Source organism: Phoca vitulina, unplaced genomic scaffold, assembly GCF_004348235.1.
Source record: "Phoca vitulina isolate PV1807 unplaced genomic scaffold, GSC_HSeal_1.0 scaffold16, whole genome shotgun sequence".
Taxonomy (NCBI): domain Eukaryota; kingdom Metazoa; phylum Chordata; class Mammalia; order Carnivora; family Phocidae; genus Phoca; species Phoca vitulina.
Genome location: NW_022589719.1, coordinates 10,910,181 through 10,936,811, shown reverse-complemented (window position 1 = coordinate 10,936,811; position 26,631 = coordinate 10,910,181). Strand labels below are relative to the sequence as shown.

At 36.3% G+C, this 26,631-nt stretch overlaps 1 protein-coding gene and 1 pseudogene across 1 annotated transcript in view; both read left to right on the top strand.

The window, feature by feature from the left end:
• Positions 1-26,631, top strand: part of DCDC1 (doublecortin domain containing 1) — a 465,966-nt gene that overhangs the window by 42,230 nt on the left and 397,105 nt on the right. Inside the window, exons 6-7 of the mRNA XM_032415097.1 lie at positions 212-374; positions 15,539-15,744. Of these exons, the coding sequence (XP_032270988.1) occupies positions 212-374; positions 15,539-15,744 (369 nt within the window). The remainder of the gene's footprint in view (positions 1-211; positions 375-15,538; positions 15,745-26,631) is intronic.
• LOC116638924 lies at positions 23,980-24,535 on the top strand (annotated as a pseudogene).

Here is a 26,631-nt window from a genome sequence, read left to right as displayed (position 1 = left end):
GATCATTAGATAGTCTCAGTGCTGTGATTTACCTTTTATTTTATATTTTCAAGTGCTAGAAAATATATTGGTGGAGTTACTTGAGTTACTTAACTTGGCCAGTGACTCAATGGGTGTCTGTTTTCATTGTTAGCACCTTTTGTTTCATGGCAATGTGTTGCTTTCTTTGTCCTAAATCACTTTCTCTTACCTCTTGCCTGCTTTCTTCTAGTTGCTGGAGGAGTGCACAGAAAAGCTGAATCTGAACATGGCCGCACGACGAGTGTTCTTGGCAAACGGCACTGAAGCCCTCAAACCTGAAGATATACCCCATGAAGCCGACGTTTATGTTTCAACAGGAGAGCCCTTTTTAGATCCATTCAAAAAAATAAAAGGTAAAAAAGAAAAAAAAAATACCCTACCCCCACCCCCAGTAAATTGCTTAAGGGGTGCAATTAAAAAATGATTTTCATCCTGTCTTTTTTGCATGGTTTAACAAAACTAATGTTTACTCATTTACAGCTCAGTAAGAGGATAATGTGCTTAATGAAAGAAAAATCCACTGACAGCCACGTTTATTGCCCTTCATTAGCATTGGTGCTTAATTTAATATAGATCTGAATAGACATTAGGGAGCCTGCAGGAGGTTAAATGGTGAAAATATAATAAATTAAATCAGAGATTATTGAATTTACTGTTTAGTTTCTGTGACACCCAACAGACATAATTCATTAGATTTATTCTCTCAGAAAATAGTTCAAAGTTTCAAATAGCATTTATTCATTTTTACTTTTGGTCTTTTTTCAGAGAGCATTAACATAACTATGAAAATGTGGTCAGAATGAACATATAATTCTCATATACATGCGATTTTCCTAACAAAATTTTTCATAAAGTAAATGCTGCAGCTTGACTTTTTAAACCTTGAAATGTGTGTGTGTGTGTATATATATATATGTAATTTATATTTATATGTATACATAATAATATATACACAAAATATAAACATGTATTTTAGACATATTTGCTGGTGAGGTCTTTTTTTAAAAAGTCCATTGTTTCTAACATTTCAGAAATGTGATTTTCTAAAATAAAACAAACATTTTTCTTTCTTCAGTGGGAAAGAATGCATTTTAAGAAAGAAATAAAAGTACTATCGAAGAATATTCTTACAAACATGTCATACCATAGTCTGTTATCAAGTGCTATAAATGGTAATCACATTTAAATGACATAAGAACTTTGGCATACAAATTCAGTGTATCTAACTGTTGTATTCCCCTGTACTTTTACTACCTTATTAGAAGTATTTTTTTTTCCTGAAACTGCTACAAAACTGGTGAACCAAGGACAAGTCTAGGCAGTAATTGAGTAAGTAGAAGAAAAGTAATTCTGGAGTTCATTACAGATGAAGTGATGAAAATTCTTCCTATATTAATGTTATTATATAAGATGAAACTAGGATTTCTCTCTCTTTCAAAATACCTGATCATCAGGAAATAATTTCTTGAATTCAGTAGAAAGTTCAAGGTAATTTGGTTCAAGGTAAAGAAACTTGTTGCTATAATACTCACTAAAAATTACCTATGTGGGAGTATAGACCCATATATTTTTCAAATCTTGATTCAACTTTAAACTATGGTTGCTTTTATTTTGTATTCATTGAATCATTTGTATAAATCATCTTCTATAAAAGCATGTGTCTTTGTGGGTAAATGTTTCTGTGACTATTGTATATTTAAATGTATATGTAATGAGTGCTTCCTTAAGATCCTTGATTATTTTTATTAATAAGAAATACTTGCCATTCATATGATAATGGTATTGTAGAAGAGATGTATAAAAATTATTTATAGTTAACTTCTTAGAAATTTTTCTGGACATGTATGCTTAAAATAACAGTGTTACACACATGACTAGCTTGGTGGATGATTTTTAAATGTACAAACTAATTTCTTCCTACTTTTTGTTTTCTCTTTTATCCTTTTTAAAGCCAAGTCCAGAACAAAAAACTTCTCTGCTTTGTCTGCATATCTTTGGCTGTGTTTCACTGTGACATGCACTGCTGTTCTTTTAGCACCAAAATGTTGGCACACACTCCTGAAAATTTCACACCATCTCTTGCTGGATCAGCAAGCTTAACCCACCAAAATCTGGTGTTGTGCAATGGTTTTTGACTGATAATCAATCTTTATGCTGCTCGACAGTTGTTGCTGGGACACGGAGTAGAGCAGGTGGCAGATGTGCCTTGTCTTTTGAGAAAAGAAATTGTAGGTGAGCTTGGACACAGACTAGCATATCACATGTCCATTAAAAAGACCTAGGATAAGTATAATGGGAAAAAGCCACTTGTCTAACTTAAGCTCATAGATAAGCCTGTAAGTCTAAAGACTGATATTTGGTTTCTTCCAGAACCTTAAGAATATAAATGTAAATAAATATTATCTATACATACTATAGTCTTTAACTTGAATTAAATATTTTGAGAGAAGTGTGGGGAAGATTTCATATATATATATATATCCCACATATTCACATGTACTTTTTCAAATCAGGTTAAAATTACCTTTCTTGCATGTGTTTTATAGATAATCAATAATTTACTATGATGTACAATAAAAATAAGACACATATGAATAGCTTCAAAGGTGGTAGATAAATTTAGAGTAAGGAGGCATTCTAAAGGTAAATAAGGTGAAAACTGCTGGCAAAATTGGGTATTACTATTGTATCTTTCTACATGAACATGAGTATTTTACATGCAGTTAAGCAACAGGCATTAGAGTCAGTAATTAGTCATTACTTTAATATAAAGATTTTCATTCATTCAGCAAACATTCATTGAAAGCCTACTATGTGCCAGGTACTAGGCCAGTTCAGAGAGAGATGAAAAAAGGGGCTTATAGTCTGACTTCTTTTTTATCAAAAATCTCTGATATTAAATTCAGTTTAATTCAGTTCGATCTAAATGTAAACCAGTAAGTATTTTATTAAGTATCTACTATGTATGCAGTCCTGACTTAGGGATAGAAGTCCTGGTCTTCAAGGAGCTTAAACTGAGTAAGTTATAAATCCTTAAAACTGAAAACCCTATTCAACAACGTAAATCAAATGGGTCCTCCAAAGGAAAATTTACGTTATTTCTGCTACAGGGAGGCCAAATACGTCTATGTATATTTCGGCAATTATATTTCCATACTTCATTGTTTTCTTATTCTTTGGAAAAGCAGTGTAGATAGTGAAAACTGCCTCAGACTATTTCCAGATTTACCAGGGTAGAAAAAGACCTAAGGAATATTTCTGATTTTTAACTACTTTACTACCCCTTTTGAGTACCTCTGTTGACAGTCAGTGCCACTGGATTTAATAGAAAGCCAGAGAGCTATTCATCACATACCTCGAAACACAAAGCTTTCTTATAGAGGTCAAGCCAAGGTCAAGACTGACACGAAGCATTCCCTGTTGAAATGCAGTATTAGAATAATTCTTACATTTTGAAGTTAAATGCCAAAGCAGAAGATTATGTATGGGGAAAATAGAATCTTTTTTATAAAGACTGCTGATGAAGATCAACTGTCTGATTAGGTCATATAATTCTGGCATTTGAAGATTCTGAAATCTATTAATGATTCTCTTAGAATTGTGAAGATGTAGTTAATGAATTGTTTGAAGAGGCATTTTAAAAGCTTTCAGATCCTTGGGCATGCACTTTAGGTTTTATTCACCATTTCCTGAATCTTCTTTAATGGTGGCACAGTGAAAATTCTTACATCTGATTCATGGGGCTTATAAGAGGTTAGCTCCTTTATAACTGCTAGAAGCTCTGGGCAGTGCCAGCCTAGCATGAGAAATGCCTGGCAATTGCTTAAATGTCTTAAAGAAGATGAGAGAAAAAAACTGTTTGGACCTAACTCATTAGATCCAAATTCCATTGTATGGAGTTCTGATTGTTTAAAAATTTTTTTAGTTTTATATTTTCATTCTTTTATGTATATTCTATTCTACTATTTGGCTTTTAGAGCTGTCATTTACAGTGATTCATTTCAGTCCTGCGTTTTGTTAACCAGAAGTGAAACTGAGTACTATGAATAAGATTTTATATCTTTAATATACTGTATTGCAAAGATGTAATCACAGAAAAAAATCCATAAAAAGTGTTCTTGATACTACACCTAAGATCTAAATTTAAACCTAGAGATTTTCTGCTAACTGCCATGTGATCTACAAAATGAAATAATTTGCTGTGACAGCTTGTGATTGACAAGAATATGTGTGAGCACATTTAAAATAGGCCATCTCTTCATGTAGAAGTAAATGTCAGTGAAATGATGGATTCTCATCATTTTAATTATTGATGATTTGGAAATATTTCAATTCCACGACACACAAGACACATTCTAAATAGCAGCCTAACACTTTTTCTCCTATCTTCGTCAATAATGAAATGTTCTGTCATATTTTGTTTTTCAAAAAATGCATTAGTTTAATGAACCTGGATTCATGCATTATATTTTGTTCCATTATGTGTCTCCTGAATTTGTTGATTTTTAAATGGTTGTGTTAAAAGCACAAGTTTCAAGAAATAACCCACTACCCACCTCAAATCACACCTTGCTATTCTTGCTGCTAGATCTCAAGACAATGCTATAATTCTGACTATACCAAGGACTACTTTAGTCCGCTAAAGCTAATATTGGGCTTTGTGATGATCACCTATGGGGAGAGCATTACTTAATTTGAGCAACTACTACAGGAGTTGGGGGGGATTTCCCAAATTCCTTGTTATCATATTGTTTGAATAGTATTTGTATTAGGCAAGATTATTTGTCAGTCCATTTTAAATCTCCCACTTAGCTGCATATATATTCAAAAACAAGAATATGACATTAGATAGAGGATAAAAACTCACTTTGTTCTGAGATAGCACGTGATTCTATCGGTGGGGGGGGGGGGGGAAGGCAGAGGGAAAGGGACAGAGAGAATCCCAAGCAGGCTCGATGTTCAGCACAGAGCCCAATGCAGGGCTCAGTCGCACAACCCTGAGATCATGACCTGAGCCAAAATCAAGAGTTGGGTGCTTAACTGACTGAGCCATTCAGGCATCCCAGCACATGATTCTTTTATCTATTTTTACAAGTGAGGATAAAACTTAGGCATATATTTTATTTATTTCCCTATCCCAAATGTTTAAAACCTGTAAATAAGTATGTAGATTATCTTTACTATATAAACAGATGTAGATTTAAAGAATGTTGCAAGAGATGGACCCTCCAAAAACTGTCCTTAGCTAGTAGGGAAATCAAGAGCATGCATATGGCAGCATCTCTTTATACTGTAAATTACCAAATCATTGAGAATCATCTAAATCCTTGACATATTCATGATTAGCTGAATTGCATATATATATAAAGACTACACTTGTTTGGTGAAGGGGCCTGCAAACCTTAACTGTCCTGATAGTTTGAACACTTTCTGCATGTCATGCCCGCATTCTGTGCTTTAAGTGTATTATATTTTCTACTCAGAATTCCTAAGTTAGTGCTACAACTCCATAATCTCTTACATGCAATTTCAAAATCCAAAACTGCAGAAGATAAAAAAATTTTTTCATAACTCATTTGGTAACAGAACCTTATTTAGTATAACTAATCAATTGTTTTATTGAAAAATACTATGTTTGATGATGGACTGCTACCCTAAACCTTGCTGGATGCATTACTTAATATGTGATCTATGCACTATTAGGATATATGCACTGTATTAACACTTTTGAATCCAAAAGTTCTATTTATGGAATTACACCTGACTTAGGGAGTTTGGATAAGGTCTTTCTGTCATAGCTGCAAAGAAACCAGATAAATTTTAATTCTCATAGAGTATTAACTCAGAAGTGTTATAAATACTGTCTTTATCACCTTGAGTTGTTTGCTACATGGGTAAAAGTGGACAGAGAGAATATCTCCCTGGCTAGAGCTGAGAGAGTGTGTGGGAGGTAAAAAAAAAAAAAAAAAAAGTAGTTCTCCATCTAAGGAGGCAGAGGAATAGTTAAAGAAAGACCATTCATTCATTTAATCATAATATTTATTGAGTCCCTATAGTGTGTCAGGCATTGCTCCAATCTTAAGGTTATGGCATGAACAAGAGAGAGATCTCATGGAGCTTAGTGAGGTAGAAGGAGCAAAGGCAATAAATATATAAAGAAGTAAATAAGGTATTTATTGACAGTGGTGTTATAAAGGAAATCAAAAGGGTGGTATCATAAGAACAAATAATGTCATGGAAACAAAAGGAGATAATTTGTCAAATGAAACAGGCATTTGTAGTAAACTCTAAATCAAGTCTTTTAGGTAGGTACTCTTTCAAGGGTTTCCTAAATTTTAGACCATCAGTTTTTGAAGCTTTCAGACATCTATTAGGAAAGACTTGAGAAATGCATTATTATTTAGTGGCAAGAACACTATACTTGAAGTCAGATGATCTTGCAAGATTCTAGTCCCTTTTATATGACCTTAAATAGTTTGGTCTGTGTTTCAATGACCTTACCTGTAAAATTGAGGTAATAATATCTTAAAGGATTATTGGATATTGTCTTTGTTTCTACAAAAAGATAAATTATTTGGAAATTAAATGTCTATAAATGTCTAGTCTGAACAGAACACTGAGAATAGCATTTCCTAAACATAACTAAGATTCTAATTGCTATTAAAACCCCAAGGCTATTCATCAGAACCTTGTGTGTACTCCTCCCTCCCCAGAATAGCTAGCTAGGTTCAGGAAAACAACAAAAACATTTATCTCTGCTTTCTTCATTACTGCCAGGGAAGCAAGCTACAGTGTGAGCCTGAGCAAGTCACTTAACCTCTCTAAGCCTCAGTTTTCTTATTCATAAATTGAACCCAACAGTAGACTCCTCACAGAGTTATGAGGAGTACATAAAATGATCAATGTAAAAGCCTATCATATATAATAGGTGTCAAAAACATTGTATTTCCACATAATCTTTATTTATTTTCCTTCTTTTGCTCTATCTCTTGTTAGGCACATTTCTACCACCTTTTCAAGCAGGTTGTCACAAGTCCCCGATTTTACTACCAAATGTATTTGCTAGGTCTGAGGTCTTAAAATGCACACAGCCAAATTAAAATCCCTGCTGAGCACTGGTATACATAGTATGATATGGGAATTTGAGTTAGAGCCTTTGAACTCTTACAATATTGTGCTTTTTGCCTTGAGAATTTGTTCAGCGTGTAAGTCAAACTCAAGTCCTTTTTTAAAAGGAGCCCCAAGTGGCCTTGCTCTGCTCTATTCCAAGAGTCATATTTTAAAATATGTTTATGACCCAAGGCTAGCCTTCACTTTAAGCTGCCATAACTTATTTCAAGAAAGTTCATAGAAAAGTTCAGGGAAAGGGTGACAACATTTTGATTGGCACAATAGATGGGATGTTTGTAATTTTAATCAAATTTAAATTGAAGACATACTTCAAATGATATGTCAGACTAGTGTTACTGAGTTAAAATCTAATGACAACCACTTGTCATTATTAGTTAAATATAGCCATCATGCCTATAGCAATACATGATGACACTTAAGAACATGCAGAAACAACACAAGTATTTAGAGAAAAGGGAGGGACTAGAAACTCAGTTGAACACAGGAATGTGACCTGGATTATTCTATTTACCAAACATAGAAGCAATTGTATTTTGAACAGATGATATAATTGAGTATAGCAGTATGTTTTCTTACTGTCAGAGCATTTATATTTTATAAACCTATCTTGCACCCATGAAATGATGTGCTTGTTCATATTTAATGTCATTATCTATACCTACTTGACAATCAGAGCATTAAACTATTTTCAAGTTTATTGCCCAACTACAAGAGAATGAATTTTTAAAAATAAGATTTTTAATAAGCTCATGGATTTGAAGTTGCAAATGTGCTGCTTTTATTTTGGTGATACAAAGTAGTATTCTTTTGCCTGGCGCATGCAAAATGGAAAATTACAATGTGGGAGCACCCAGATTTATTTAATTTTATGACAGGCATTGGCTTTTTTGAAGTAGACTGAGAAAATGTAATGATATTATAGGTAGACCTTCTAACATAGAAGCAGGCTAGAAAGTGCTTTATCTTTTTAATGATTTAGTTATAAACAAAACCTTGGAAATAAAATAAGATGTGGATTCTTCAAAATAAAATATAACCTATGGTTGGGGCATAACATTTTCTGAGTGCTGCAGAAGAGTAAATGTATGAATAATCAAGGGGACTTGGCAATTCCCGAGCATCTGGGATATGGCCCTTTGGGGAGGTATTTTCCAAGGTTATACTGAGCCTTAGAACCTCACTGGAGTGCAACCTCCACCGCTGTCCTGGTGGTCTCTTAACTTACTAGTGCCTGAGGAGAGAAAGACAGAGACAGGTCTGATTGTGACTGCTTTGGAATCCACTAGGTGCGGCTAGCAAATTTAAAGGAGAAGGTGAGATAAGACTAGGACCCCTTCTTTGGCAGTTGGGTGCGTAGGGACTGAGACTTGCTTGTACTGTCAACAAGGTAGAGATTCAAGAACTCTCCAAAGGGGAACTCCAAGGATCCTGCTATTGAGCTCATATACGGATAGGCGTTATATTTTGTCCTACTCTCTGGGGAAGCTCCCACTAATAAGGATAAGCTCCCATTGCATTCTCAGTGTCCTCTTTGGTAATCATTAGATTTGTAATTACTGGTCAAATAAGTGTCTGTTGTTCCCTCTAGACCAAGTTAGCTTAGGGCAGAAACCTTGGCTTCTTTATTCACCATCATTTTCTGGTACAGGGTCTGGCACTTAATAGATGCTCAGTAAATGCTGTTCAGTGGATGAATGAAGGACCAAATGAAATAGGTATCATGGTGAACCATCCATATTTCAAGGAGGTGGCTGCCGGGAGGGGTGGAAATAGACCTCATCAAAGCAGCAGGCTCAGCTGTAAACAGTAAGTGGATGTTTAGGAAGAGTATATTAAAAATCCCCTACCCCAAATTCATATGTAGATTTGTGAATGTTCCTGTTTGGCAGGGGGCCAGAATAAGCCAGCCCAAGAATAATTACATGGCAGAGAGGCTAATGGTTATGCTAATGCTTGTCTGAGACCAGACAATGGTCAGAAGTGAAGTGCTGGGATAAAAGATTCTCCCAGAAACCTGTAGATCTGAGATTTTCAGCCCTCCTACATCCTCTCAGGAATGCCCATTCTTGCCCATTATCTCCCCTCAATCATTCTTTTGGTGGTAGTGGTGGTGGGGGGTGCTCTCTTCTTTCATTTAATACTTCTCTTTGTATTTCTCATAGTACCTTGCATACAGTGCTTGTTAACTATTACTGAAAGTAAGGAAGTAAGAAAGAGGAGGTGGTGTGACCTCTGTGAAGGTTCAGGGCCACTGCCCCCTGTTGTGCACAGCTGAAGGACTGTGGAGCTAGACTCACTTTTTTCCAGTTCCACCATGGGGGTTAGGTGCAGAGGCCGGTTTTTTTTTTTTTTTAAGATTTTATTTATTTATTTGACACAGAGAGACACAGCGAGAGAGGGAACACAAGCAGGGGGAGTGGGAGAGGGAGAAGCAGGCTTCCCGCCGAGCAGGGAGCCCCATGCAGGGCTCGATCCCAGGACCCTGGGATCATGACCTGAGCCGAAGGCAGACGCTTAACGACTGAGCCACCCAGGCACCCCCAGAGGCTGTTTTTTAATTCTTACAAAGGTACCAGATAGCCTCAGCCCTGGGAGGGATGCCAGGGTTTTGAGATGAGGAAGTTAGCAAAAGAAAAGTATAGAAAGCATTTGCTGGCTATGGCTAATATGTTTTCTGAGAAGCACAAAGTGGGTTTATTTTTTTTAAGATTTTATTTATTTATTTATTTAACAGGGGGTAGGGGGGCAGTATAAGCAGGCAGAGCGGCAGGCAGAGCAGCAGGCAGAGGGAGAGGGAGAAGCAGGCTCCCCTCCAAGCAAGGAGCCCAGTGTAGGCCTCGATCCTGGACCCTGGGATCATGACTTACTGAGCCACCCAGGCACCCCAACAAAGTGGGTTTAGATGGCATTAAGTTTTTTGTTTTAATACTGGGCCTTGTTCCCTGCCCCACTTACCCAGCTGTCCCCTTACCGTTTGATTACTTCTCTTTCTACCCACTCCCAGCCTTGCATAATCCTCTTCCTCACCAGGACTGAAACCTAGTCAGGTCTTTGCTGAGCATCTTCAGGTTCTCCATGCTGGAATGTTAAGAGTCAAGGTGATAGATCAGTCATATTTAAGTTCATACTGGGGGGTTGTATAGAATAAAAATGGTAGGTATATCTATACACAGGCAATAAATTTATTTTACATAACTGGTATGTTATATAAAGTGACATAAAATTAAATTTTATCAATTGAACATTTAAATGCCCAGGAAGAATTAACATCTAGTAATTATACTATGTGCAGTGAACTTATATATACCCTGGAGCAAAGTAATAATAAATATAGACTTGATTCCTACCTTCTATGAGGTTAAGTATGGAAGCAGAAATAGGATCTATGTTTATAAAATGTTTACGTAATTCCAGATCACTAATGCTCTTTCCTTAATATGTAATACAGGACCTGAAATGTGGTATGTTCTCAAACATTACTGAATGAATGAATATATGGGTAAGTGGTATAGACCACATGTGCTCTAAGGATTCAGAGAGGTGACAGATCCTTGTGGCTGGAGCACTAAAGGAAGATCTTAAACTGGATCTTGAGGAGGACTTGAGTCTGAGTAGGTGAAGAATGCACTTAAAAACGCCCTTGGTACACTCAAAGGATAATGAACAGCTTGGCTTAGGTAAAAAAGTGCTTTAAACTAGGAAAAGATAAAGACATGTAAGTTTGGATAGTGTCAGATTGTCAGTAAACTCTTCTGTTAAACATAAATTTAAGTGAGGGAATGGGTCTTTTTCATATTCCTTGCACAGGGTCTGACACATAGGATGGATTCAATAAGTATTTGCTGACTACCTGACAGACTGGGTGATTGACTAATGGAAACTTCAAAAGTTAGTTCCAAGAACTTTCTCTTTAGGCAATGATAAAACTGATGTTTTAGGAAAATTCAGCTATAATTGGAGTATAGGATGTCAGATATGATGGAGGAAAATAAAATACAATTAGGAAGCTCTTTTAGATGATAGGAGACTGAGAGGGAAATGGACAGGTGGTTTTGGCTGGGAATGGAAAGGAATAATGCTTTTACAAAAAAAAAAAAAAAAAAAAGGTTACTGAGAAGAAGGATAGCAAAGAGTTAAGTTGCTTTTCTTTGACTCTGTCTCAGATCAGATTCCCTAGAAGCAGAGCCTAAGATGGGGATTTTTCTACAAGGGACTTAGTGAGGGAAGCAACAGAATAGAGGAAGCCATGCCCTGTGTTCAGCTGAAGTCTAGCCTCAATTTGGAGTGGGAAGCATACCACAGAGTTGCCCCTCCTGAAGGCCAGGAGACTGGCCATTATGTCCCCCAGTCAGTCAGTCATTGGCTGTGGGCTGGGACCCCTAGGTAGGAAGTAAGAGACCATCACCTCATAGGCATTTCCTGACTAGATGGCTGGTTCCTTTCAGCTGAGGGCAGTTCTCAGGAGAAGGATGCAGTTGTGAGGTGTTAAGAGACCATGACTCACAGCAGCTGGAGTTTGGGTGCACTAGCCTGATAAAAGGAATTTGGTGGGGGATACTACCAGTGTCATCTACTCCCTATTATAGTCTGTTCTTCATACAGTGCCCTGCTGAGAACCTTCCAGTAGCTTCCCTTTATATCCAAAGTAAAATCCAAACCCTTTATCCTGGTCTATACAATCTGGTCTCTTTCTGCCTCTGTGGCTTATACATTCTCTCTCTATCCAAACTTTTTCTTTCTCGAACATGCCAAGCTGATTCTCATCTCAGAGACTTTGTGCTTGATTTTTATTCTGCCTAGAATGCTCTTTCCCCCCAGATTTTCATGACTGATTTCTCATTGTGCAAGTCTCTCTACTCAGATGTCATCTTTTCAGAGAGAACATCCACTGTCTTTCCCCAACAGGCTGTAGTCTGCACAAGTTACTCTGTCCTGTTAATAACTATCACCCTGGGTGCATTGGTGAATGGACACCCAAAAAATGGATGGAGAGAAATGATTAGGAGGTAAGGGTTCAAGATCTCCCTGAGATAATGGACAACTGTGAAAGAAGTAGAAACACTGATAAGAATAAGAAATGTGAAGAGTATGTCCAATGTGTGTGGAAAGATGTGAAATTTTGTTTGAGATAACAGCATAAAATATATGGAAGAGTCAAATAGTGTAGGGGTACCTGGCTGGCTCAGTCAGTGGAACCTGCAACTCAATCTCCAGGTTGTGAGTTTGAGCCCCACATTGGGTATAGAGATTACTTGAGTAAATAAAATCTTTTTTTTTTTAAAGGAGTGCAGTTCTAGAACTAAATTCATATCCTGGTGCAACCACCTGCCAGCTGCAAGATCTTACTCAAGTTATTTAACTTCTCTGTGCCTCAGTTTCTTCACCTGTAAATGAAGATAATGGTATTTTCTACCTCATAAGCTTGTGGAGAGGACTTCATGAGTTATTATCTATAAATCATATAAAACAGTGTCCAGCTAATAGCATTATTTTAGTTGAATTTTAGGAGTCTACATAGAGAAGAGAGAAAGCAGGCTGAGACTGGTGTAAGATGAGGGATGAACCTACGGGACAAAATCTAAGGAGGCGCTTAATGAGGGTTACATACTGGTTACTGCATTTGCACAACTGAGTGTGCTTCTTTCAGTTTTGCGTTGTTGACCTTTCACTTGTCTCACCCTAATCCTGACCCTGGTCTCCGTCAGCAAAGGGGAAAACCCTTTATTGGTACGATTCTCTAAATCTGGGCACCTGTAACACCTCCTCCCTGGGGCCTTGGTGGGAGCAGTTTCTTTTTTTCTTTAAGATTTTATTTTTAAGTAATCTCTACACCCAACATGGGGCTCAAACTCACAACCCTGAGTTGAAGAGTCTAATGCTCTACCGACTGAGCCAGCCAGGCACCCCAATGAGGGAGTGGTTTCTTGCTGTTGCCAGTTTCTGGGTTGCCTCACTGTCCTTTGATTGCTTCTCCGTCTTTTCCATTACTTACATAACCAATTCCCTGTAGTCAGTCCCCTCTGCTCAAATACTCTGAGTAGTGGATTCTGTTTCTCTGGTTGGACCCTGACTGATATAACAATTAATATACTCTAATCCTTCATAATAAGCATAGAATTTCTGGGATGTGGGGGAAGAAGCTAATATTTATGGAGTACCTTCAATGCTTTAGGTACTTTGACATATAAAATATTTAATTTTCATCAGGTAGTGGAGTGGTGTCCACTGGATACTTTATAGGAAAGAAATCAGAATTATCACTCATCTAAGGTCATCTAGAGCTGTTATTCAAACCTAGTTTGAAGGTTTATACTTTTTTCACTATGCAAAACATGTGTGTATGTGTGTGTCCAGATTGTAGATAAACTATCAAATATGTAAATTTATTTTTTTCCCAGTGAGAGATGGTTTTTTTATTTTCAGAGAGATACTATTAGTCTTTCCAACCACCTCCCCACTTTCACCTCCTCTTCCTTTATTTATTTATTATGGTAAATTCACATAACATAAATTAATCATTTCTAAGTGAACAATTCAGTGGCATTCAGTATATTCACAGTGTTGTGCAACTATTACTTATATCTAGTTTCAAAACATTTCCATGATTCCAAAATAAAACTTCTTATTAAATTTTTCCCCATTCCACCCTCTTCCCACCCCTGCAACCATTAGCCTGAATTTTGTTTCTATGGATTTACCTGTTCTGAATATTTCCTATTAGTGGAATTACACAGTATGTTGCCTTTTATGTCTAGCTTCTTTCACTTAGCATAATGGTTTGAGGTTCATCCACAGTGTAGCATATATCAGTACCTCATTCTCTCCTTGCTGAATAATATTCCATTGTATGTATATACTATATTTTATTTATCCATTCATCCATTGGTGGGTATTTGGCTTACACCTCTTGGCTATTGTGAATAGTGCCGCTATGAACATGAATGTACGTGTATTTATTTGAGTGCCTGTTTTCTATTATTTTGGGCATGTATGAACTCATTAATGTCTAGCTTATTTTTCTAATTCTAATCCCTAGAATTTTAGATTACAAATGACAAGATACAGGAATTTCTGTAAAAATATTTTTTCTCTTCTTAAAGACTTACTCATATCTATGATCTAGTTTTAGTTTATTCTACAAGTTTTGCTCATATTGCTACCTATTGTATATGTATGTGTGCATGTATATGTGTGTGAGTATGTACACAAGAGAGAAAGAGAGGGAAAGACAGTGTTTTTGTTTTTTTAACATTTAATGTAACCATTCTGGGACTCGAAGTTCCCAGAACTATTTGCTTGTGTTTCATATGGATACTTGCAGATTTTATGTAAAGTACCACTTCTAGGTTAAAGAGGCCATGGATCTTTCAAAGTTAAGTGCTAATAGAGAAGGGTTATTTAGAAATTTGGGCATACAAATGCAGCTATTTTCAATTGTATGCAAATAAAATTTTATTTCTCTCATTAGGACAAATATAGAGCAGACGAGGGAGGGATCATTGTAATTGTAAAATCACATTTTGTAATTTATGTGAAAAGAAAATATAATCTAAAACAGATTGAATGCACAAATAAAAAAATAACCCAGGTGTAAATTATTTATTTATGAAATGAAACCTTTGAAAAGAGAGGAATGCTGATAGCAACTTTACTATGCAATATACTTCACTTCTGTTCTTACCCTTACATTTTCAAAGTGATACATAGTAATTTAGTTTCACTGCCATTAATATGAGTGGGAGTTTTGAAACTTAAATTCTGCACACATCTTTGAAAATGTATAGGTCAAAGTAAACTGTTAATGCAGAGCTGGTTTTCAGTTTTAGTGAAATATTACGAATCTCTCACCAAAGATGTCCTAGAAGGCACTTTCATTCTAGTCACAGGAGAAGAATTATATATAAGGTTACTACTTGGAGGTCATCATCTTTAAAACAACATGGATAATAAATCATATTAAGGAGGAAAAAAAGCATTTTCCCAACCCTAAAGAACACAAAATTTCAGGACCCATATTGTTTTATAGTGAGCAAAGGACCTTGGACCCTTTCAGTGGACCCTTTCAGCCCCGTGCATCTGATCAGCGATAGAGGCATGCTAAGGTGAATTTTAATTAGGACTAAATTGTGGTATTACTCTTTCATACCCTGAACATCTGTTCCCTTCAGAAATGATGATTTATGCAGGCTATCAGAGCAGACAGCTTGCTACAGCTTATGTCCCGGTTAGTGGGAAGCTGGTGGTAGCATTTCAGAAAACCAGCATCTAAATGGAGACTGGCCAGTGTATATGATATAGGTAAGAGGGGGAGGGGAAATATGATGTGTCCATTTCTAGTTTTGAAGCCAAATATTGACTTGACTTTAAAAAAAAAATTCTCTTCTAGACCATCTGTTGTTAATGAAGAAAGTAACTTGGACAATGAATGGACTGATGCTTCCTACTGATGTTAAAAGACAGAAAACCAAGCCTGTTCTTTCTGATAGAATGAAGGAACTTACTGAGAAGACCTCAGTCCGAATTCTGTTCTTTAAGAATGGCACGGGGCAAGACGGGCATGAGATTACAGTGGGAAAGGAAACAATGGAAAAGGTAATGTTGTATGAAATATTAAAGTATAAATTAAATTTCAAAGTTTTCATAGCTTTTGAAATGTGTTGGTTTTTTTTCTTTTAAATATCAGTGTCAACTAATAAACTGAAATATTAAGAAGGTATTATAAAGAATGTAAAACTTCAGCTGTTTAGAAGCATGCTTACTATACTAACAACATAAATTACCTCAGTAAAGCAACAAGATTTCTTTGGCTAACATATAGTTGGCCATTTACCTAGTTAAAAGTTATGCTTACACTTAGAGAACATTCTAGTTGGTTATAATATTTTATAAAATATTTAGATTGAAACCAATCTAATCTAGCTTCAAATCTAAAATCTGATTCTTTTCATTTCATTTTATTTTTTTAAAGATTTTATTTATTTGGCAGAGAGAGACACAGCGAGAGAGGGAACACAGCAGGGGGAGTGGGAGAGAGAGAAGCAGGCTTCCCGCTGAGCAGGGAGCCCGATGCGGGGCTCAAACCCAGGACCCTGGGATCATGACCTGAGCCGAAGGCAGACGCTTAACGACTGAGCCACCCAGGTGCCCCTGATTCTTTTCATTTTAAAATAATAAGACCTAGGGGCACCTGGGTGGCTTAGTTAAGCATCTGCCTTGAGCTCAGGTCATGATCTCAGGGGATCCAGGGATGGAGCCCCTCATCAGGCTCCCTGCTCAGCGGGGAGCCTGCTTCTCCCTCTCTCTCTGGCCCTCCCTGCCACTTATATACTTTCTCTCTCTCTCTCTCAAATAAATAAAATCTTAAAACATAATAATAATAAAAATAGTAAGACCTGGAAGAACCCCTGCTTCTGGAATGAGTAAGTAAAGTCCAAAATAACTAAGATTCATTTTAAAAGTATCCATATGCATTTTTAAAAGCAAATCTAGATGGGTCTAAGAAAAATCATGTAACAATCAAACAAACTTTAAGAAACAAATTTTGTCATATAAATGCATGTTTTTTAGGAGGTGCGTATATTTCCCAGATCATCTTTGGTCTGACAGAAATATGGCGGAACTAATGGGAGTTTGAAGGAAAAAAATTTTTTTTTACGGATAAGGGCTTCTCAACCAATCTTAAAGCAGCCTAATAATAACACTAAAATTTATTAAATACGTATTAGAGAGACAGTGAAACATAACCAAACTGTCTAGGTTTTAACCCAGGCTTTGTCATTGAATCTATGAGACTTTGGACACTTTACCTTCTCCAAGCCTCCATTTTGTCATCTAAAGAATGGGAATAACAATAGTGCCTACCTAACAGAAATGACATGAAAATTCAATATGATATTATGCATGGAGTGCCAGCACCCAGAAAGTTCCCAATAAATATATGCTATTCTTATCTTTAGGACTTATAAATATACATCTAATAGTTAGAAATTATTTCTCTTACTAAAGGGAGAGATTTATTATGAAATCAAGACAGGTATAAATCATTTTTTTATGCCAGAGTATTTTCAAAATGACTGTTGCTTGAAACAGGTGAATAGTTGACTAGATACTGGAAATTGTTCTTATTGAAATATTTATTTCTTCATCTTCTTATTTTTGTGGTTATTTTATAACCGCAACTGGGTAAGTGTTTACTGAGAATCTAGGAAACCAGGTTTTATTTCCTTCTTATCTTCAGATTTGGATTATGAGTAAAACAAGGGATATTATACACCAGAGTAAATTGCTAAGGCAAGTTGTAACATTTTTCCTGGAGATTTTGAAAACTAGAGAAGATGGACATATCTCTTGGATTGTTAAAATGCAGTCATTCTTGGAGGTAGAAGCTAGATTAGATAACCTCTTGAGTTCACTTCAGTTCAATCTTTGTAATTCTATGCCTTGGTGGTAAAATGGGGGTAATAGTCACAAAGATTACATGTTCTTAGATGGAAGGTTGAGTATAAGTAAAAATGTCATCACTGGTATTTTTCTTTTTGACTCTAGAGAGAAATTTATTTAAAACTGGATGATCAAGCAATTCTTTAGCTTATTTTTTTTCTCCTTACAATTTGTAAAATTTAAAGAATTTTCACAATTTATAAAATTCAGGATATGATTCAGTAATAAGCATATTTGTAATTATTTGATGAAATATCGCTTTTAACATAGAATAGGGAATATAGTTAATAATAATGTTATAACTTTGTGTGATGACAGATGGAAACTATACTTATCTTGGTGAGCACTGCATAATGTATAGAACCATCAAATCACTGTGTTGTACACCTGAAACTATATAACATTGTATGTCAACTATACTTCAAATAAAAAATACTTAATAAATAAATATCATTTATATGAACAAGGTAAAGGATAGGAAGCAACAGAATCCTGGCCCTGAGTATCCATAGAAGTTTTTGAAGGGAAAAAGTAAGGCTAGCTAATTATTTTGTAAATAAAATTTAAATTTTTGAAAGTTTTGTTGATAATCACAAGATAATGCCATATTTATAGATTAACTACCAAGTCAGTAAAAGGAATAAAAAACTGGCGTGGTCATAGGAGAAATACAAATTATTTTCTCTTTTATGATAAAATATTAGGAAGGTGAGAGATTAGGAGCTATTTTTAGGTTATATTGAAGTAATAAAAAACTGGAATAGGATGTAAAAGACTCTAATATGGTGAAGGCTATTGCAGTGGGATAAAGAGAAAATTATTGAAGATGGTAGTACAGTAAGTTAGTTAAGGCATAAAAGTCTTCTCTGAGCTCAGACTGGAGCCATGGGAAAATGACTATATTTTAATCTTAAGTGCAAATCAGAAGGAAATCCATTTACTTATTTTAAAAGGTTAAATAATTAAGAAGTTTGAAATGAGGGCCAAAGTGATATATTTCTTCTAAACTCGGGAAATCCCAATTATGGCCCATCTCTTTGCAACTTGAATCAGATGGTTTTAGAATTACTTGGTATGGTTTAATAATCACACGGCACCTGCTACTGTGAGGTGTAGGCTAAACATATGTATTCAGAGGTAGAAAAAGGTATTAAGAAAAATTTCTGGGCACAAGATACAAAGTTAATGGAAAATGAAAAATATCTGCTCCAGATAAATAACTTTTTAAGGCTAGCATTGTGGTGGTGGATCAGTTTTATTTTCCATCAATTATCTCTTAGATTCATTGCCAAAGAAGTGGCATTAACTGTATCGATTATTTTATTATATAGGATATCATCTCCTTTATGAGAAATACTTTTTTTTCCCTCAGCACTTAATAGTTATATCTTATTTATTTGTTTTTTTTTTTTTTTTGCTTGGTTTTCTATGTACTATCATAAATGGCATGAGATTGCAGTGGTGAAGAAAACAATGAAAAAGATAATGAATGAATGAAACAATGAAAAAGTGCCCTGTCCCCTTGGTCCAATTTGAATTGATTGTTCTCTATAACCTATATCCTGGGATCTCCCTTCACTGTCAGCCTGGGGATTATCTTTCCTTCTCTCCTCTGTTGGATCCCTCTCTCCCACTTCTCTAATCTTCCTCTGTCTTCATTTAGTCTATTAGACACATATTCCCGTTGCTTTCTAAGAAAAAAAAACATGGGAGATAAATTTTTTGAGATCTTGGGAAATCATTCTTCCCTCCAAATATTAAAGGTATTTCTCATTGCTTCTTGTTTCCAGTGTTGCTATTGAGAAGTCTGATACCATACTGATTCCGCATCCTTTGTAGGTGACCTGCTTTTAATTTTTCCCCTCCAAAACCATTTAGAATTATCTCTTTTTTCCCAGGGTTCAAAAGTTTTTCCAAGATGTGCTAGTTACTCACTCACCATGTCTTTTCAGTCTGAAGTCTCACCCTTATCTTTGAGAAATTTTGTTGAATTACTTCTTTGACAATATCTTTTTTCTTTTCTTCTTCTGTTCTGATTTTATGGAACTCCTATTTTTATATGTTGGATCTTCTGACCTGAACTTCTGAATTTCTTATCTGAGTGATTTCCTTATCTTTACCTTCTAACCCAATGAATATTATTGCTTCTGCTTCCTGCACTATCTCTGTTTTCTAAGTATTTGTTTTGTTTGTTGTTTTTGTTTTCTGTCTTTCATGTTATAGTTTTCTTAAAGATGGGTTAACCTTCCATCAATATTTAAAAGTGAAGAGCTCAACACCAGTTGAAAAGCTCTTGAGTATAGGGACGTCTTATTGAGGCATGGGTTGCAATGGAGAGTGTTTTGACTAGGCTTTTTCTTTAGGGTGGGGGGAGTTGTCAGTGTTTGTCTTTACTTTGGGGCTGATCAGTTTCTCCAGCGAGAATCTGCCAATGCAATCTCATAGCCAAGTGGAAAAGGGGACTAAGAGTTACATTTTCAGTATGTAGATTTTCATTTAATTCTTCTCTTTTCAGTAAACTGCTCTCTTTTTCAGCTCCGCCTGGTGCCTCTGATTTCAGAGTTCCTGTGGTTTAGCTTCTCCAGACACCAAATCTCCTGTCTTCTCTTCTGATGGCAGAAGTATAGTTACCTGAATGCTTGGTGTTCAGGGAGGGTTTGAGGGGCTTAAGTGCTTTTTATACAAATAGTCAACTTATTTTCAGCCTACTTTTTAGAGGTATCTGATGGCTCAAATTTGTGAGTGCCTTTCTGGGGTTTTGCAATACAAAGCAAGTTTACTTCTGCTAGCTTCGGTTTTGAAGTTTCTGGTCTGCTAAATCATTTACTACTTACTTATTTTTCCTCTGGCTCCCAGAATTTTTGTTACTGGAGTCTCCTTTCTGATTCGTTCTTTCTCTTTTTCAAAATGCCAAGTATCAATCTCTTATTTAACATTGATAAAGCTGATTATTTTAGGTGAAAAGATAATTCCAATATCTTCTTTCTATCCCAGTGGATTGTTTTGTGCAGTGTGTTGAGGTTTGTACATCTGATTTGGAAAACATAGTTTCAGTCTACTTGAGTGAGAATAGAATAATTTTTCCTGTCACCTGGAGACATAAGATACTTATTGCAGACAAAGGGCCTTCAGTGTTTCTCAAAGTATGGTCCACCGAATACCTGCATCAAAATCATCTGGACTATGTGTTAAAAATTCAAACTGTTGGCCCCCACTCCAAGCCTACTGAATTAAGAATCTCCTGAGTGTGGGGCCTGGGAATCTGAACTTCAACAAATGTGTCCAGATGATTCCTAGCCCCATTAAGTTTGAGAACTCCTGTTCTGGTATTCTAAAACTTCATTTACTGATTAATGGAAATCTTCATAGATCCCTTGTTTGTTTTCCTATACTTCTGATGTGGTTTATGAGAAAGAAAATAAGTTGGATGACATAGAAAACAGCTTATGGGAAATTAGATCACTAGTTGTTAGATTAGAACTAATGCAGGAAGTTAAGAAATCAGGAAGAGGAAAAATTCTACAAGTTAGCAGGGAGTAGTCCATGTGGCAACTCTGACTTAGAAGAAATAAACATTCCCTTAATATTTGTATGTAAACATATATCATTATAGCGACTTTTCCCTGTTACTACTAAAAAACCACATAAGGATTGAGAGAATATCTTATATATTTCTGTCAAGGTATAAATAAATCATGGATACCCTTAAGTCAAAGGAAAATCCAGACTTTTATGATGCTCACATTTGTTAATTGGGAAAATAGTAAGCCTAAACACAAAAAGCCTGCAAGAAAATGTTCAAGTTTTAAAACATACAACTCAATTGAAAAAAATACAACATAATAGCATTATTATGGAATGTTCACACACAGATCAGTAACTATAACAGCAGAGATTTTTTCCAGTAGTGTGGGTAAAGGAATTTAGAGAACATTTTAAGAGATTCAAAAGGGAGCACCTGGAGTAACAAAATTTGATTAAGGATGCTCACCATGGATTCCGACAGGGGAGGACGTGCATAATTAGTATGTTAGAAGTTCTTTAAAGAGCTTTTTATGATAGATGAGGGAAAAACCCGTTGATACTATTATTGTTTTAAAAATTAGTCTAGTGTTCAGACCAGGGATTAATATCAGATTTTAAAATATGAAAGCAGATTTTTTTAAAATATGGAATTTGATACTGGAATTTATTTTCAAGAGGCCGTAGATAGCCAATTGTCTTCTATTTATTGTCAATTTCAGGGTTTTACAATTGGATTATTTTAGAATCTTATAGTAATTATTTGGTAATCAGAATTTATTTTCTTGAATAAAATCCTATGTGTGAGGGGTGGGACTGTGAATTTCCTCAGCTGAAATAAAAGCAAATGAGAATTTTCAGTTTGCAGATTTATTTACTTTACAAATGATACTTAAGGACAGATAATCCTTAATCTTAAGATCACAGATTTTATGAAATCATCTAATTAAGCAACTCAGAAAACGGAGACTTAGAGAAGTTATAGCTGCCCTATCCAAAGTTGATCAACTGGAATAGCTAGGACTGGAACCCATTTTTTCTACTTCAAATTTTTTTCATTATGGGAAAGCGCCACAAATATACTTTTTATTACATTTTAATTCCTATGTGTCCTCACTTAAAAATGAGTTAACATAACCATGAAAAAATGTGCAATATCTGTTTACAGTCATAACAGAATAACTAGTATGAGACTAGCCATCCCATTTTAAACAACTGGAATTGGACAAAATATATGAAACAATGATTTTTAGACATTACATAATGAGTAGTCAAGCTTGAGAGAAGAAAACTTGAGGTGAGTCCTACTATGTACCCCATCTTTATACCTGGAGGCATTTTTTGGACTGTGGTATAAGGAGAGAAAATCCAAGAAAAACACAGTAGTCTCTGCAAGCTGAGGAGAAAGACATCAAAGTAGTAGGAGCTGGAAATGTCTGGAATTTTCCATGAAATGTCATAAATTAAGGAACTACTTAGATAATAGTTCCCAAAATTTGCTTGGGGGTCCCCTTGTATCCTTGGCTAAATATTAAGTTGTTCATGCACAGGGTGAACTCCATAAGGCTTGGCATAAGCAACTAACTACCAGGGAAAAAACAACTAATGGAGATGTGAAAAGGAAATAACTATGGAAGTGTGCCCAGGGTAGGTATACATTTGTGTTTTGACGTGTCAGAGGAGAGAGATTTTGTTAAACATGTGGGAAATTCACAAAGATCCCAAAAAAGGTAATCATTATCCAGGAGAAAAGTCAATTCAATAGAAGCAGACCCTCCAAATAGACTTAACAGTAAACGACATTTTTTTTTGAAGATTTTATTTATTTGAGAGAGAGAACATGCACAAGCAGAGGGGAGGGGCAGAGGGAATGGGAGAAGCAGACTCCCAGCTAAGCAGGGAGCCTGATGTGGGGCTCCATCCCAGGACTCTGAGATCATGACCTGAGCTGAAGGCAGACGCTTAACTGACTGAGCCACCCAGGTGCCCCAGTAAAAGACACTTTGAAAGCCATTATAAATATGTCAAGGAATTAAAGAAAAACATGAATATTATATGAAGAGAAATGGAAACTAAAAATAGAACCAATGGAAGTTCTAGACCTGAAAAATACAATATCTTAAAAGGAAAAAAAAAAATCCACCAGGTGGGTTTAATAGCAGATTAGACATTAGGGAACAAGAGATCAGTGAACTTCGAGAGAGGGCAATAAAAACTATCCAAATTGAAGTATAGAGAAGAAAAAGGAAAAGGCTGAAAAAAGGACAGAGTGTCAGTAACTTGTGGGTTAATATAAGCAGTCTCATAGATATACAATTGGAGCCCTAGAAAGATTAGGGAGAGGGAGAATATAGTTGAAGAAGTGATGGCCAGAATTTTTTTGAGTTCCTGAAAAATGTCAACCCACAGATCCAGGAAGCTCAATGAAAGCTCAGGAAATGCAAAGGAATTAGAATAGCCAAATTTGGAGGACTTGCACTACTGAATTTAGCATTTATTACAAAGTAATCAAGATATAATGGTATTGACATAAGGATACACAGAAAGAGCAATGGAAGGATATACAGAGTTCAGAAATAGACCCACATTGGGGCAAATTATTATTTTTTTTTTAAGATTTTATTTATTTATGAGAGAGAGAGAGAGTGCATAAGCAAGGGGGAGGGCAGAAGGAGAAGCAGACTCCCTACCGAGCCAGGAGCCTGATGTGGGGCTCTATCCCAGGATCCCAGATCATGACCTGAGCTGAAGGCAGACACTTAACTGACTGAGCCACCCAGACGCCCCTCCATTTGAATTCCTCTCTGGCTCTTAGGTGCTGCTCTGAGCAGCGTCACCCTTTAGACCAGAAAGCTGGTGGGCACTATGGGGATGACACAAAACAAGAAGTAAGTGGAGGAGGTGCTAGATGAGGAGAAAGAGGAATATGTGATGGATAAAGTTCTTGACTGTCAAGTGGTAAAGGGCAAAGTGGAGTACCTCCTACAGTGGAAGGGGTTCTCAGATGAGGATAACATGTGGGAGTCAGAAGAGAACCTGGATTGCCCTCATCTCATTGCTGAGTTTCTATAGTCAGAGAAAACAGCATATGAGACAGATAAATCAGGGAGGCAAGCACAAAGCTGAGTCTGGTTCTTAAGATAAGGGAGTGGAGAGCAAACCAAAACAGAGGAAAGAAGAGTCAGAAAAGCCAGGAGTCTTTGCCTGTGATTTGGAGCCAGAAAGGGTTATTGGAGCTACAGAATCCAGCAGAGAACTCATATTCCTGATGAAATGGAAAAACTCTGATGAGGCTGACTTAGTCCCTGCCATGGAAGTCAATGTCAAGTGCCTACAAGTGGTCATATCTTTCTATGAGAAAAGGCTGACATGGCATTCTTACCCCTTGGAGGCTGATGACAAAAAAGATGACAAGAATTAACTCTCCTGTCACATCTGACTGTGGGTTTAGAGTGGGGAGAGAAGGAGTCACTTGTCTTGACACCATAGAGATGGCTTAAGAAGATGTCCTTTGAAGAGTCAATATAATTTCTGTGCCCTATGGTAGCCAAAATGTTTTAAAGCCTTTCCATGCTGTGTAGTTTGCACACACCTCTCCCAATGAAGGGGAAGGAGAAGTGTTGCAAGATGGCCCATTCTGTAGTTTGCTGAGAAAGGCAAAGGGCCTTCCATGAAAGACAAAATTTACAGAATGGGTGTGTGGGAGAGCAAAAGATACTGTAGATTTTCAAAGCGCATCTGCACAAACCACAGCCTTCTTCCCAATAGTATTAACTCTGCATTTTTACAGCATAGCATGTGTGTAGTTTTTGGCTATTACTGGTGTATTATTTGGGAGTGGGAGGGATGGGGGTGGAAAGGAACAGAGATGGGTAGGATCTTTTTTTGTTAAAATTTGGGGCCTGAGGGGGGAAATGGTGAAGCAACGGAAAGAATAAACTAGTGGTGTGTCCAGAATATTATATCTTTTCAAAAAAAGTCCTTGGCAATCTAAATGAAGACTGTGAGAAACTGTTTAAAAGCTGTGAATGCCTGAAACTTAGAAGCCCAGGTATTCCCTGCCTGAGCTTAGTGCTGTTCCCCACAAAGAACTAAGCCAGTTAATAAGTTACCAAAGTTGCCATTTTGGGGATGGAAACTGGTTGAAGAGGGAAAATCTTATTGGAGCATATACATAGACAGGTAGTTCTGTCTTAGAGGTGCCTATTCTTGGAATTGATAAGAAGACCCTTTCTTTTCCGATTAATGAAGTTTTAAACATCAGCTTGCCCATCCAAGCCACTGGCTGAGGTATTTGGGGAGGGGAAGAAGGTGCTATAGAAGATGGGAGAGTAGGGAAAAGCAAGGGTCCCTGCTCTTAGGGTAGAAAACTCCTGAAGCCTGTTATTTGAACTTTGAACTCTGAAATCATTGGTGGCAGGGTTCAGTCACTGACAGCACAAGTTCGCTAAATCACTTCAAGAGTGGAATGATTTCAAAAGCCCTGGTCTCAGAAGATTAAACTTTCATACTGGGCCAGTGGTTCACTTTAAAACATAAAACAAAACAAAATTTTTTTTAATCCTAAGAATTAACTAATACCCAAATGCTGTCTTGAATCATGAGATCCATCAGTTCTTGGCATCATTTAGGTCTGCATCTAGAACTGTGTTGTAAAATCTTTTTAGGCATGTGTTACGTTTCTGTGAAATTTTGTTTAAATGTAAACTTAATACCACATTGTTAGTTTTTGACTTAATGAAACTATAGAATTATAATACTTAAAAAAAACAAAAACAAATGAGTGGATAAACAAATTGTGCTATATCCATACCAAGGAATACTCTTTGGCAACAAAAAGGAACAAATATTGTGGTAAATGAAAGAAGCCAGATACAAAATAATACTTGCTATTTGATTCCATTTATGTGAAATTTTAGAACAAACAAAACTTTTCTAGTGAAAGGGATCAGTGGTTTCTTGGGGTCAAGTTTACTGAATAGTGATTGGGAAAGAGCATGAGGAATTTTGGAGAGTAAAGGAAATATTCTATATCTTGATTGTGGTGGTGGTTACACAGATATATTTCTTCTTCTTTTTTTTTTTTCTTTTAAAGATTTTATTTACTTATTTGACAGAGAGGGATAGAGAGAGGGAGAGAGCACAAGTAGGGGGAGAGGCAGAGGAAGAAGCAGGGCTCCCCGCTGAGCAGGGAGCCCAATGTGGGACTCGATCCCAGGACCCTGGGATCATAACCTGAGCCAAAGGCAGACACCTAACTGACTGAGCCACCCAGGCGCCCCAGATACATTTTTTTCTACCTGCGTTAAACTGTACACTTAAAATAGGTACAGCTTATTTCATGTAAATTGTACATCAAAATAATAATTTTAAAAAGCAAATAACAGTATAATTAGCATTATAAACATTTTAAAGTAACCTGGGTTATTTAATTATTTTAAGAAGAGATCAATTAAGGCTAGAGTATCTAAAGAGTATGTATTAATAGATTACTTGGACAATCTCCTTTGGTTATCT